The sequence below is a fragment of the Peromyscus maniculatus genome, chromosome 3, assembly GCF_049852395.1.
Source record: "Peromyscus maniculatus bairdii isolate BWxNUB_F1_BW_parent chromosome 3, HU_Pman_BW_mat_3.1, whole genome shotgun sequence".
Taxonomy (NCBI): Eukaryota; Metazoa; Chordata; class Mammalia; order Rodentia; family Cricetidae; genus Peromyscus; species Peromyscus maniculatus.
In genome coordinates, this window is record NC_134854.1 from 117,969,880 (window position 1) to 117,983,930 (window position 14,051).

At 41.9% G+C, this 14,051-nt stretch overlaps 1 protein-coding gene across 1 annotated transcript in view; it reads right to left on the minus strand.

Moving 5' to 3' along the window:
• Suclg2 (succinate-CoA ligase GDP-forming subunit beta) overlaps positions 1 to 14,051 on the minus strand; it is a 294,010-nt gene that overhangs the window by 120,726 nt on the left and 159,233 nt on the right. The window contains exons 3-6 of the mRNA XM_076567432.1: positions 13,345 to 13,444; positions 12,337 to 12,427; positions 3,383 to 3,535; positions 985 to 1,074 (exon numbers count right to left, since the gene is read on the minus strand). Coding sequence (XP_076423547.1) covers positions 985 to 1,074; positions 3,383 to 3,535; positions 12,337 to 12,427; positions 13,345 to 13,444 — 434 coding nt within the window. The remainder of the gene's footprint in view (positions 1 to 984; positions 1,075 to 3,382; positions 3,536 to 12,336; positions 12,428 to 13,344; positions 13,445 to 14,051) is intronic.

Genomic DNA, 14,051 nt, shown 5'->3' on the forward strand with positions numbered 1-14,051 from the left:
AACTGAATCTCTGCTATATACTTCTCAGCTAGTAGTCATTATTCCCATTGTATAGATACTGGAAATAAATTCCTAACAGAATGAACTTGTATATGCCAAGCAGCACAAGCAATGCTTAAGAAAAATTTCAAAGTTTTTAAAATTTAAAAATTAAAGGTCTGGAGGCATAGTTTAGTGATCAGAATTTTTGCCTGCACAAAGCCTCTAGTTAGATTCCCAGCATCACATTTACACAGTGTGCTGGTATATGCCTGTAATCCCAGGGCTCATGAGGTGGAACCAGGAGGCTCATAAATTCAAGACCAGTCTAAGATACATGAGACCCTGTCTCAAAATCACAGTAACAAGATATCTCCAAACAGCATGAAGTTTATGTACCTACTTGCAAAATACATACAAACCTTTATCACGTGTGTGTATATATATATATATATATATATATATATATGTTTTTATAATTATCATAAATTTGCACAACAAATCTGCACCATAAATTTGTATACACATATATAATCATTTATATAGATATATATACACATTATAAACCTGCCACGCACACACACACCCTCATATATATGTATTCACATATATCTCTTAACATACATATGTATGCATGAACACACATTATATACACACACCCATATATACACATTATAAAATTACAAACACACATAACTCCGTCACATACAGATACATACATACATCTCTATCATATATATACCTCTACCACATGCAAACATACATACATACACATTTCTATCACATATATACACACACCCATCTCTATCAGATACATATACATACATCGTAAACATCACCTCTTAGAAGGGCAGGAAATATTTTCTTGACCATAAACAATTTGGGGAAAGATTCAGACACAATCATCTTGTTTTCTGTCAGTCACAAGCATCAGCGGCAATTAAACAAGTTCCTGCAACATTTTCTAAAACAAGGCAAACACGCTGTCGCTAAACAGCTCTGTACCTGGTGTTTCAAAGGCCCAAGGAAGCCTAGATTTTCTGCCATCCGCTGGGCCTGGCTGTCCTTTATCCCTTCAAAAATGTCAATCTGCTCCTAGTAGAAATATATCAAATGAACAAAATTCAGAAGTCAAGTATGAAGATTTAAACCTCAAAGCAAACGTTTAGTATTTACTGGCAAATGAGTAATTAAAGTGTGGCACCCTTCCATAAAGCTCTGAGCAGGGCTACTGCGGCTGCCTATAGGCTACGTTTTAATTAGCAGGCCATCTATGAAACAGCCCTTCCAAAAACTATATAATTCTTCAAGGTGGCATGCTGACAAGACGATCTGATGCCAGTTTTCACTTTTAATTACTACACAGATGGCATTGATGAATATTTAGTCAGTTAATTTTTGTGACATCTTTTGGAAGGCATCCAAAGAAAGGCTTTGCTGTCTAATATTGCTATTAAGTTTGGAGTTGTCATATACAGGTTAAATATTATCTTATGACTTGAGCACTTTATTCATATGAAAATTATTAATAATACCTTCACTCTACAAAGAGCTGTTCTGTCAAAAACAATGAATGCTGTTCATGTGCCTTAGTTCATGCATTATGTTAGCAAATGGGATTGTTTTAGATAATGTTAATTTTGAAAATGGCTAGACATTATGAGTAAGCCTGTGTATAAAGCTTCAATTAAACTTCCAAAGCAGTTAATCTATCTATGTAACACTGATGAGAATATTTTTAAAACAATCACTGAAGTGTGGGTACAGTATATAGAAAAGCAGATTCAGAAAATATGATTCTTCCCCTACTTAAGGAGAAACAAAACAATTCCTAAAGGAAATAATATTTCTTGTAGAAAATTTTAATGGAATTAGACATTAAGAACCCACATTAAAAACTAAGTTCATGGTTCTAAATGTTCAGTTGATAAGAATGGCACCTGAGCATTTCTTCCTATTAGTCCACTTAATCCTTGTGATGCTGGAGTAGAAACCACTACATTATCATTACTTACTTTAAAAACTGAAGCTTAAGGTTTGTGATAGACTCCCCACCTATTTGGATCTGACTACAGATCTCTCTGAAACCAATCTTAGTGTGACGATTTTAAGGATATGGAACTCTGAACGCCTGTTTTTCCCTGGACAGTCTGTAAAGTTTAGTATCCACTGTCAACTTGATAGGGTCTAGATTACAGAAGAGGTAAGTCTCTGGGCATGCTTGTGAGGTCGTGCCTAGGCTAAATATATTGAGGAGCAAAGACCCACCCTGAGTGTGAATGGTATCATTTCATGGTTCAGGGTCTTAGAAAGGTAGAAGAGAAGACTGAGCACCAGCATCATCTCCCTCTGCTTCCTGACTGTGGATGCAGTGTGCCCAGCTGCCTTCCCCACAATGGTTGACTGCATCCTCAAACTACAGGCCACAATAAACCATCCTTTAAGTTACTTGGTCAAGATTTTTTTTTTTTTCACAGCAAGAAAAGAAACTAATACAGAGACTCTCCCCCTGGCAGTAGGATCAGAATCCATCCCTGGTGCATGAGCAGGCTCTTTGGAGCCTACTACCTATGATGGGACACCTCACGCAGCCTTGCAGGAGGAAAGGCATGGACTTACTCATGTGTATGTGCTTAGCCATGGGAGGCCTTGCCTTCTTGTGGGGAGAATAAGAGGTGGGTTGGGATGGGGAGGCTAAGGCGGGTGGCAGAAGGAAGGAAGAGGGGGATCTTTGATTGATGTGTAAAATGAATGAAAAAGTTTTCTTAATAGAGAGACTTACCCACATCCAGTTATATAAGAGATAGTGTCTGCAGCCTTGGTGCAGGGGGAGGGGCTTGAACCTGCCTCAGCTGAGTGTGCCAGGCTCTGTTGACTCTCCATGGCAGTTCTTGCCTTGGAGGAAGTAGGAATCGTGGATGGGAGGCTGGGGAGTGGGAGGAGGGAGCAGAGGGGGAACTGTGGTTGGTATGTAAAGGGAATAGAAAATTTCTTAATAAAAAAAGAAGAAGAAAAGCAACTACTATGACACTGAAGAAAAAAAAAAAGATGGTGTCTGGACCATGCCCATGGCTAAAGGCAGGGCGCCAACCATGCAGACATGGACGCAGCAGTGTTCTCCTGTTGTTAATTCTTGGGTCAAGTTGGACAGAAAAAATGATGCAGAAAGACAAAGCAGGGAGGAAGGAGAAGAAAGAGAGGGGTCAGGGAAAAAGAAAAGTTCTTCGAATACTGGACACTTCAATTCTGCGGGACTCCCAAACAGTTTCCAGTTAGACTCATCATCCTCACCTCACACCGCAGCCACAGGTCCACTGCTCCCTGCCTGCCTCAGGCTCCTCATCAGATGCTGAGCAGTTACTATCCCAACACACAGTTCACATGACCAGCTAATCAAACATACCTTAAAGATGAGTTCTGGGCTTTTAGCCGCCACTTCTTCAATATCAACGCCCCCCTGGGGGCTGCCCACTATCACGGGACCATTGAACGACCGGTCCATCAGAATGGCCAAGTAGGTTTCTCGAGAAATGTCCAGGGCTTCGGCAACCATCACCTAGTGCATAAATGGAAAGTGAGCTAAGTTGGCATCAAACCGATGTAAGCTTGGAAATCCATGTCTCTACCCACAGAAGGCAAGCAGCATCGTTTCCAGGCTCCTGACAGGCAGTGAGTCAGTGTCCAGAGGTCTGAGGCCTCTACATAGGTGCACGGGGCCTCCTGTCACCTCCTTACTGATCTGGTTAAAGTGCTCAAGTGACAGGGATCTGGTTGGCCTCAGGAAGCCTTCCCACTCTCATCTTCGTTTTTTCTTTCCGGTGAATCTCTGTCACTTGAGGAAAACTCTAGGGACACAGGTGTTCTAATCAGACACATTAAGAGTGCATACATTGCCGGGCGGTGGTGGCGCACGCCTTTAATCCCAGCACTCGGGAGGCAGAGGCAGGCGGATCTCTGTGAGTTCGAGGCCAGCCTGGTCTACCAAGTGAGTTCCAGGAAAAGGCGCAAAGCTACACAAAGAAACCCTGTCTCGAAAAACCAAAAAAAAAAAAAAAAAAGAGTGCATACATTATTACATCGGCTCTTCTCCGATGACAATGGCAGAAAGCCAGGTTTGACAATCAAAGAAGAGATTTTTCTTACAGTATATAGATGTTGTATATATTCATAAATTTTCTGTATTTTATTCCATCTTGTACTCTCTATTTATAAACATAATATTTGTTCATTTAAAATAATGCAGTCACTGGGACTGATGGCACAGGCCTGTAATCTGAACTCTGAGGAGGCTGAGACAGGAGGATACAGATTTGATTTTGAGGCTAGTGTGGGCAGCTAACTATGACCATTGCTTTAAAAAAAAAAAAAGTAGGAGGAGGGTGCCTTGGTGCTCAATGGTAGAGTACTTGCCTAGCATGAAGAGTTCAATCCTCAGTGCCAAAACAGAAAAAGAAAAAAAGCAAGAGCCAAGGTACAGAACAGTCATAGAGGACCTGCTCCATGCTTAGCAGGTGTAAGGTCCTGGGCTCAAACTTCAGCAATAATAATAATAATGACTAAAAAAACACTACAAAGCATATGAATTGAAAATCGAATGCAGCCTCCTGCAGCATAGCCCCCTTATATCCAGATGCCTTGGCCCCAACTTACAAAATGCTCCTGTGACCCCCTTGAACCTCTGTAGTACTTAGATTAAGGTGCTCCTTTCCCTGGGAGGATATGACATCACTTGTCAGGACCAATCAGAGGCAAGTGGGGTGGAGGGAGTGCATTCCCTGGTCACTTCTTCACCAAGCATCCTTTTATTCTAAACAGTTTCAACAAATTCGAGAAAAACTCTTATGAGCTAAGTTCCTTTCATTTTTTATCTGTAAGCGCTTCAGCAATGGAATCAATTCTCACATGGCATCACATCATGCACATTAGAATGCCTTGCTTTTGTTTCTGAAATTTTTTTATTTTTGAGACCGGGCCTGGAACTCACTACAAAACCAAGGATGACCTAGTTCTTAAGTACTGAGATTATAGGCATTTGACAGGCTTAAGCAGTGTGGGGGATCGAACCCAGGGCTCTATGCATACTAGGCAAGCATTCTATCAACTAAGCTATAGACCCTGCCCTGTTTTAAAACTTTTTGACCCTACAACTTGGATGCTTTTCTAAGAGTTTTCTCTTTCCACCATGACTATAAAACACTTATATGTTAATATTCACTTAACCATATGCATGTGGCATTTACATGGACAATTTTCACAGCTGAAATGCTGCCCTAGTCATTACTTTTGTATATGTGTCTCTGCTCATTTGTTTTATTCCCTGTAAAAGTATAAAATATTTAAGATTTTAATTAGTACTGTCAACTTGCACTTGAGAAAGAGTTGTCTCAACTTAGAGAAATCCAACAGGAATGGTGGAAACATCTCGGCTGAAGTTTTGAAGAGCATAAACACGCACATAATCAATAATAGACTTGAAGATAATCTTAAAAAACAAAATCATATCACCTTTCCTAAAAGTAGCATAGTACCAGGTTTCATTTTTAAAGTTATATAATAAAAGGCATTATATTTTTGCTACGCAGATGGCCCTAAAAAGTTTTATTAATATAATATAAACTTTAAAAGCTCTAATGGAAAGATATGAAACTCCTTTTCAAGCTTTTATTGAATTTACCACCAATTAAAAATAAATACTAGGACAAGAAATGTGGCTCAGTGGTACAGCACACACTCAACACATGAGGCCCTTCATACAACTCCCACGACCTGGCATCTTCTCCTAATTCCCACAAAAGAGCCATCTCTTGGATGCTGCTCGTGTCAGGACTATCACAGACCCAGCCTGATTTCAAGCTGCTTGTTCTTTAAATAACAAAAAGTCCAACCACCTGTCCACAGCTCTCCTCCTGGCCTTCAGGATGCCGAGATTCACTTCGGGAGAAGGGGCTGACCACTGCAAACTGAAGCATTTAATTCTAGTGTTTCCTTCTCAACATGATGATAATGTGCAGCTTTCAGAAATAATATGAAATTCACCTTTATAAACATCAAAACACTTCAAGAAATTAAAACAATTATGCCTTCTAAAGATTTCTCTAGAAGGACAGAGGGTTTTTTGTTTGTTTGTTTGTTTGTTTGTTTGTTTTGGTTTTTCGAGACAGGGTTTCTCTGTGTAGCTTCGCACCTTTCCTGGATCTCACTCTGTAGACCAGGTTGGCCTCGAACTCACAGAGATCTGCCTTGTTCTGCCTCCTGAGTGCTGGGATTAAAGGCGTGCGCCACTACCGCCCGGCCAGAGAGATGTTTTAAGAAATTTGGTAGGGACAAAATACAGATAAAGGTAGGATTTTTGAAATTTTAGGTGCAGTAGTATAACCGTGTGTGTGTGTGTGTGTGTGTGTGTGTGTGTGTGTGTGTGTGTGTGTGTGTGTTGCTTGCAGAGGTCAAAGAGGATACCATGTACTCTGTTCTACCACTCTCGGACTTACTTCCTGGAGACAGGGTGTCTAGCTGAATGTGGAACTAGGTTGGGTGCCAGTAAGCTCTAGCAACCCTCTGTCCTCAACTCCTATAATGTAGAGATTACAAGCAAGCATGGCTTTCTTACATGGGTGTAGAGATTTGAACAAGTCCTCATGCCTGCATGAGCACGTGATCTCACTCACCGGGCCCTCTCACCATTCCTCACTTTTGACACATAGTCTAATAAAGAGTTAGTCTAGTAAGATACTCAGTGATTGCCAGTGTTCTTAGAAGCAATAAAACACTCTAATTCTCAGGATAAGCATCATTCAAAAGCCTTACTCTTCATCTTTTGAAACACTAACTGATGTGCTCTGCATTCCATCATACATCAGTTCGTCAAGACTAGCTGCTTTCTCCAACAGCGCCTACTTGGTAGAAATAATGTCTCACTTCTTTAAAAAAAAAAAAAATCCCTAGGAAACGATGGTTTCTTGTGTTATGAAACCATGTGTGACCCAGGATGCTAAGTATTTAGGGATTGTTACAGAGAAATTTGATGGACTCCATAGCACTCATCCTGGGGGAAGCTCAGGGAGATGAATTTCAAAAGAGCTTCATTTGAGTTCCACACAGATTATCCTGTGGGATCCCCTGGATTTCAAAATGTCTTTATCCTATTTGACAAGCATTATCTCTCCTCCTTCCCACCCTCATATCGTGCTACTCAAACTCGAAGTCTGAGATGAAGACCAATGTGACACTATTCATAACTGCAGAGAGTTGAGATCACTAGGAAATTATCTGATTGTATATCTCCGACAGAGGAGTAACTGTTACTGATGACACTGAGCATGGATGCCACGAGCAGTACAGCATCACACCCCATTCTGGCCCCAAGCAACATGTAGCACAATGACATGGAGTCAAGCAAAATGCCTGGTATACACCAACATATATGCATGTGTATATGTGTAAGCATTAAATAGCCCTCCAATAAACCTAGATTGGAGGTTTTATAAGTCTGTAGCTTCAGCTTGAGAATGTGGAGTTGATACTTCTTGCTGACTCCTCCACTGCAGTCAGATAAAAATTTACATAGGAGAAAACAGGAAGAAATGGAAGATTACAAGGAAGAAAGCAGCATGGCTAGGAAGCCTGTCTAAGAAAGCACACGGTGCTGAGTTCCACCTTGTAAGTCAGATGCTGGAAGAACTGCTAACCCAGGATGGCGCACAGGCACAAGAGCCCCTGGGCTACAAGTTTTCTCTGCAGACATATACCAAACATCAGCAGAAGTAATACCATCAGCAACAACATGTTGGACATGTGAACTTAAATGAACACATGAAATTAAAAGTCCAATCCCAGTAATAACTGCTAGTGAAAGGAAGGAGGAAACATTAGGTGCTAATCTAGAAGACAAACCACATCCCAGGCCTCTATGTAACTGTGAGAGCAGAATCAAGGCAGAGCTCAGAAGAGAGTGTTGTCTTATGGACACTGAGGTTTAACAAAGCAAACACTGATTCTCCACAAACTAATAGAGCAGTTTAACACAATTTCTATTGAAAGCTCAGCAGGAGATTTTTTTTGTCTATCAACTAAGACAAGATTATTGTGAGAAGTGTATGCTTGGAACAAGAACAGGATAAACTGTACTGAAGAAAGTGAGAAGATCCGGTACCCACAACCTAAGAACTTACTACATCATTACAGCAGTTCAGTAGCAGATGCAGGTGACCTATAGGAACACAGCCAGCTAATTTCTAACAAAGGCACAAAAGCAATACAATAAAGGGTACAGGTACAAGTGAACACCCACAAGGAAAAACAAAAGCAAAACAAAACCCACCAGCCTTAGTCTTCAAAAGAAACTGACCCAAAACCAGCGCACAAAACATAAAAATAAAAACCATTATGAAGTTAACCAAGAACCTTGTTCTTAGACTGTATACCAGGAGTCCAGTCCACAGATGAGCATGATAGTTTGGATTCCATCAAAACTAACTATTTTTGTTCCACAAAAGGCTCTGCTAAGATGAGTATGAGAAGGACAGCAGCAGAACCTGCTAACACAGGGCATATACAACAAGCCTAGGCTGACCCCACCATCCTCGCCATGCCAGCCCCTTAGGAGACTGCTGGACTCTGCACTGTGACTAGTCATCCCTCCTAGTGCTCTGACAATGAGCATGGCCTTCAAGGAGAGCCTACAAAGGGCAAACAGGCAAATGAGAAGGTGTCTAACATGTAGGAGCACAGCATATGCATTTTAAAATCAGGATGAAATAGCACTACACATTTACAAAAATGGCTAAAGTTTTAAGCAATGACACTACCAAGTGCTGGCCAGAATATGGAGGACCCCAGTTGTCTGTATGCTGCAGATGGCAATGTAATGCCATCAATTTGCCAAATATTTGGCAGTTTCTAAAATAAAACAAAAGAAAATCAACTGATCATACAATCACATAATTCAAAATCTATCCCCCAAATAAAGATTCTCTCTACACTAAAATCTGTTTATTAATATATTTGTATCAGTCCAACCTGAAACAATCCAAGTATCTACCAATAAATGATGACTTAAGAAATTGTGGAACATGTATATTAGAATACTATCTAGCAATGAAAAAGATAAGTCTCCATGAATCTCCAAAAAATTATGACAAATGGGGGATAAAAGCTCATTTCAAAGGTTTCCTTTCTACAACACTCTAGAACAGTTTGTGTCCCCTCAACATTCATGTATTATCACCTCATCTCCACAGAGATGCTATTTAGAGAGAGGCCTCTGACAGGTAAACAGATCATGAGGGAGAAGCACCCAGGGATGGGGTTTGTGCCCTTTTAAATGGTAACTCAGAGCTCCCTCACCCTTCCAACTATGTAGGAACACAACATAAATCTGAGCCTCTCCTCACCATGCACTACAGCTGACAGAGACTTTATTTAGACTTTCCATTCTCCAGATGGTGAGAAATGAATTTCACTTATGTACAACTCACCCAGGTTATGGTAATCTTTTACACCAGTCTGTGGACAGAAACACTAGCATGCAATGTTTCCTGTTAGATAAGACTTTAGCCATATATTAATTTATTTAAATAATAACACTCCCACATAGCATGCTACTAGCAACATGAGAGAGCTGGGCAGTGGTGACATATGCCTTTAATCCCAGCACTTGGGGGGCAGAGGCAGAAGCAGGTGGATCTCTGAGTTCGAGCCCAGCTTGGTCTATAGAGCAAGTTCCAGGACAGCCAAAGCTACACAGAGACACCCTGTCTCAAAAAAAACAAAAAAATAAACAAAAACAAAGAGTAAAGAAAAACAGTGAGTCGTGGGCTAGGAAATCCTGGAACATCACTAAATACAAGAGAGAAAATGTGCAGGAAACTTCACGGCTATCCTGGGGCCATCTCTGGACTCCCTCCAGACGCCTGTCTTGAAAATGAAAGCCACAGTCAGTTGTGACACAGCCTTCCCTTGCATCTCCACTGCCTTGTCATCTATAAAACACTCAAAACAGTTGTCTGTCATTAGGTGTCAGTGAACACTAATCACCCTCACTGACTGAAGACTATGCTCTCAGCAAAAAAGAAGAGACAGAGTCACATGTCCTGACTTGGGCAACAGTCTAGCACTCCATAGTCACTTGCCCTGCATGCTCTGGAGGATCAGAAGTACAGGTCATTTTCTGCTGCACAGCAAGTTTGAGGCTAGCCTGAGCTACAAAAGAAAAACATACTCCCCAAACAAAGGAAGCAGAACGATAGCACCAATATTTGTATCTCGTTATAGAAACGTGACAACATGCCATGGATATCAGAAAAGGGCGAAGCAACACGTGACAGTTCTTTCCAGGTGGTGAGGGGAAAATTATTACTTTTTGACTTTTATTCTACTGGAAATTTTACATGTTATTGAACTATGGAATAAAAATACTTAAAAATAAATTACTCTGGTAGTTTTCTGGCGATGCCTCAATCCTCAAGAACATGCTTATCTACAGCATGTCAGGAACTCAGCTACAAGCCATTTTCTGTAGAATTCTATTATGAGATAGTGCAAATCTGACGAGTAGACGTTTTTTATATGCTTTTTACAAGTTTAACACACTCTAATCTAAAATCCCATGTGTCCGCATAAAACAATCCCCTACAAATAAAAGTACTAATTATGCTTTCTGTGGACAAACTTTGAACAAGTTATGCAGGTAAAGGCTCACAATCAGATTTAAAAGGCAAATAAAGTAGAGTTGCAGTCTAAACAAGAACAAATCTACGTGAGTTCTGACAGTCCCTGCACCACCTGAGAGGTGGCTGCAAGGGGGAAGACCCACAGTCAGCTTCTGGCCTTGCTCCTTAAAGTCTGAGATGACTTGTTGTTTCAGTAGATGAAGCTAATAACCTATCAGTATCCCAACATCCTACTGTTACTGGAACTGCCTTATGTGAGACCTGGGCGCTAATTTTCTTAACAAGCTTGGCTCTGCAATGAGAATTAACAGGCCACTTAACAAACACTAGCGAAAAGCAGAGGATATTCATTCAATGTGTCACATTGGGAACAGGAACACAGATCTAGTGATCCCCGTCCCCCAAGCTCATTTTTTGGGTCATGACATGAGTTTAGAGCAAGAGATGTGAGTGGATACCAAGTGCAGGCACTTTTTCCAGTGTCCCTGCAGGGTGCTCCAGCAGGTTTGTGGGCTATGTGAAATCTTCCTGGGAGACCAGCTCCTTGCCAGGCCAGCACCTGGCTTCAGCCTTTCCCTTCTCCCAGCATCATTCGTAAGGGTACCCCAAATTCTTGAGGTCTGAGAGGCACAGGGAAGGGCATAAATGTCTCCTTAGGAGATCATCTGCTTTCCAGTGCCCCTATTTTGACCAGGATCAACCCTACCATGATTTAATAAGAATAAGCCAGTGACATCTTTCTAAAGCTGTACCAAGAATTTTTCTAAAGTTCTATGGAAACTAAAAATACAACGTATCACTCAGTGCCCCACCCCAAGTACAGCAGAATGATACAGGCTACGAGTCTCTGATGCTATAGCAACAGAGCAGAGCCAAAAAGTGGGGCCCAATTTACTGTTAGGATGGATGGGTCTTTCCAGCCATTGCCACATGTGACACCCAGGGGCTCTGCTCATGAATTCACCTCCTGCAGCACAGGTCTTGCATTGTGAACATAGGTCTCTGCCCCCTCTTCATTTTGCACTGGGGTATGCACAAGAGGCAGCTTCCACTGCTTTACATGTGAAGAGGGATGGGGAGGCTGAAAATGGGCAGTAGGGAGAGAGTCAGGTTCTGGACTTGGCTCCTTCATTCATAACTGCACAGCAGAGGCAGGCCTTTCTTGTCTGAGCTTTACTTTCTCTGTGTGGGTATGTCTATGTGTCTGTCATGTGTATGCATGCACATGGGTGCATGTGCTGTACACACTTGCTGCTAGCAGTCTTCACTAATACTATACTCCTAGCACAGCTAGAGACTTAAAATGGTAGTAGCATCAAAGTATAGCATGAGGTATTCTTAAGGAAAACCACTGCACCAGGCAATTCTAACAGAAAAGACTAAGTTCGGCTGCATGGGAACAGGAAGGGCTTACTGAGTACAAGGCTGCCCTGCCAAGCCTTGTCAGCTTCAAGCAGAATGGATCTGTGCTTTGCATGGAAAACTGCTGCTTTGGTCATTCACCTCACTGGCTTTTGGTGAATGCCAATATCCACAGCCCTTTGGGTCTTTCTTCAAAGACACAGCACTCCCTAAACAAAAACAGCACACTGCCAAAGAACAGTGGCTCATTAGATCTGTCAGCGCCAAGTCCAGCTCTCTGTTCTTTTGTTTTAAGTACAGACAAAATGACCAAGAGCATTCTTATTACCTTGTTCACTTTCACACCTTCTTTTGGAGTTTGCTTCGTGGCTAGATTATAACCAATCATCTGTTGAGCCAGCTGTCCCACCACTTTAGGGCTAAGAAAGACAGGAAGGAGAGAATGACAAAGAAAGACAATCAGGCTATATTGCAAATCACTATACACCAGGGTCCACAGTCTCCAGGGTTACCTCCACGAGCCCACCTCCTCACCTCTACACAACCGAGGGTTACTTCCACCACCCTACCTCCACACACATTCACATTGCCCAAGACTACCTCGGCCTCCCGACCTCCTTATAGCCACACTGCCCAGGGTCCACCTCTAGCTGACATCTTCACATTCACATTATCCACAGAATGCATGTCTTTCCATTACATTCTGTGTGTCTAGTGCTGTCACAAAGGCTCTGAGAGCCAAATATAAATAAAGGAATGAGTGAAGGGATGCTGAACTCTGCTACCTTCCCCCCAAAACATATGTGTAAAGAAACAATACTAGATGTGTAACAGATTTAGGTAGAAGGTGAATGGAACACTGATAGTGGGTGATCTGGGAAACAGTAAACCATGAGAGAAAACAAAGACCACAATCAATGAAGAGACTGTTATGGAAAGAGAGTCAAGGGTTGGAGCTGGGGCAGGATGCTAGGAAGATGCTCAGATAAAGGCGGGCATGGACTATCAGAGGCCACACACAAAGACGCCACTGGTCACAGGGAACCACTGAACAATTTTTATGGAAATGACATGATGGAAATGGTATCTCAGTTACAAGTGATTTTATTTCAAACTTAGGATGTAGCTCAGATTGTCTGGGAGAGAGCAAGTACAGTCTTCCTCTGTGAGGGCTACAAAGCCCTCTAATGGAAGAAGGAAGCCCTGGGGCACAGCCAGAGCCCTGCCAATGCCTTCACTTACCCCTCTCTGTACTGGACCCTACCCTGCCCCCGCCCTCCTGCTCAGGAACCCTTTCAGTCATGGACAGGATGGGGCCCCAAGCCTCCAGACTTACTCTTTTGTTAAATGAACACCTCCTTTCAAACCGCTATTGAAGACTCCTTTTCCTCTTCCTCCTGCTAAGATCTGGGCTTTTAGAACGATTTCTTTTGCATCTGAAAAAGAAAAATCCAGACAGTGGTTATTTTAAATTCTTTCTTTTCTTCATCTCCTCTTTAAAGGGGCAGGAAAAACAAAAACAGTAATGGTATAAGGACTTCCACATGGACTTAGTAAAAGCACTCCTAAATCAACTTTGAAAATAAGAAATAAGGAACTTCAAAAATTATAACGAAGAGGAAGAAGAAGGAGGAGGAGGAGGAAGAGGAGGAGGGGGGAGAGGAGGAGGAAGAGGAGGAGGAGGAGGAGGAGGAGGAGGAGGAGGAGGAGGAGGAGGAGGAGGAGAAGTAGCTTGTTTACTGAGGACAGTCAAATACACCCCAGCAGCGTAAGCATCTGGTATTCACACATATGGGAAAAGCCAAGCTCAGGTTCCCTTGCTCTTCTGAGTGTGCTATAAGACACTAAATAAAGCCAGGGAGGCAGTATGAATTTTACTGTGTAATGACACTCCCATGTGGCAGAGGATCTGACTGCCTGTCAGCCTTTGAGATGTCAGAGTCTGGACTGGGTACAGAAAGGGCTTACAGACAAGACACAAGGCTGCCTTTAATAACTGTATTCTTGGAAACCAATAGTTTTCTGAGCAGTTGTTCTATATAT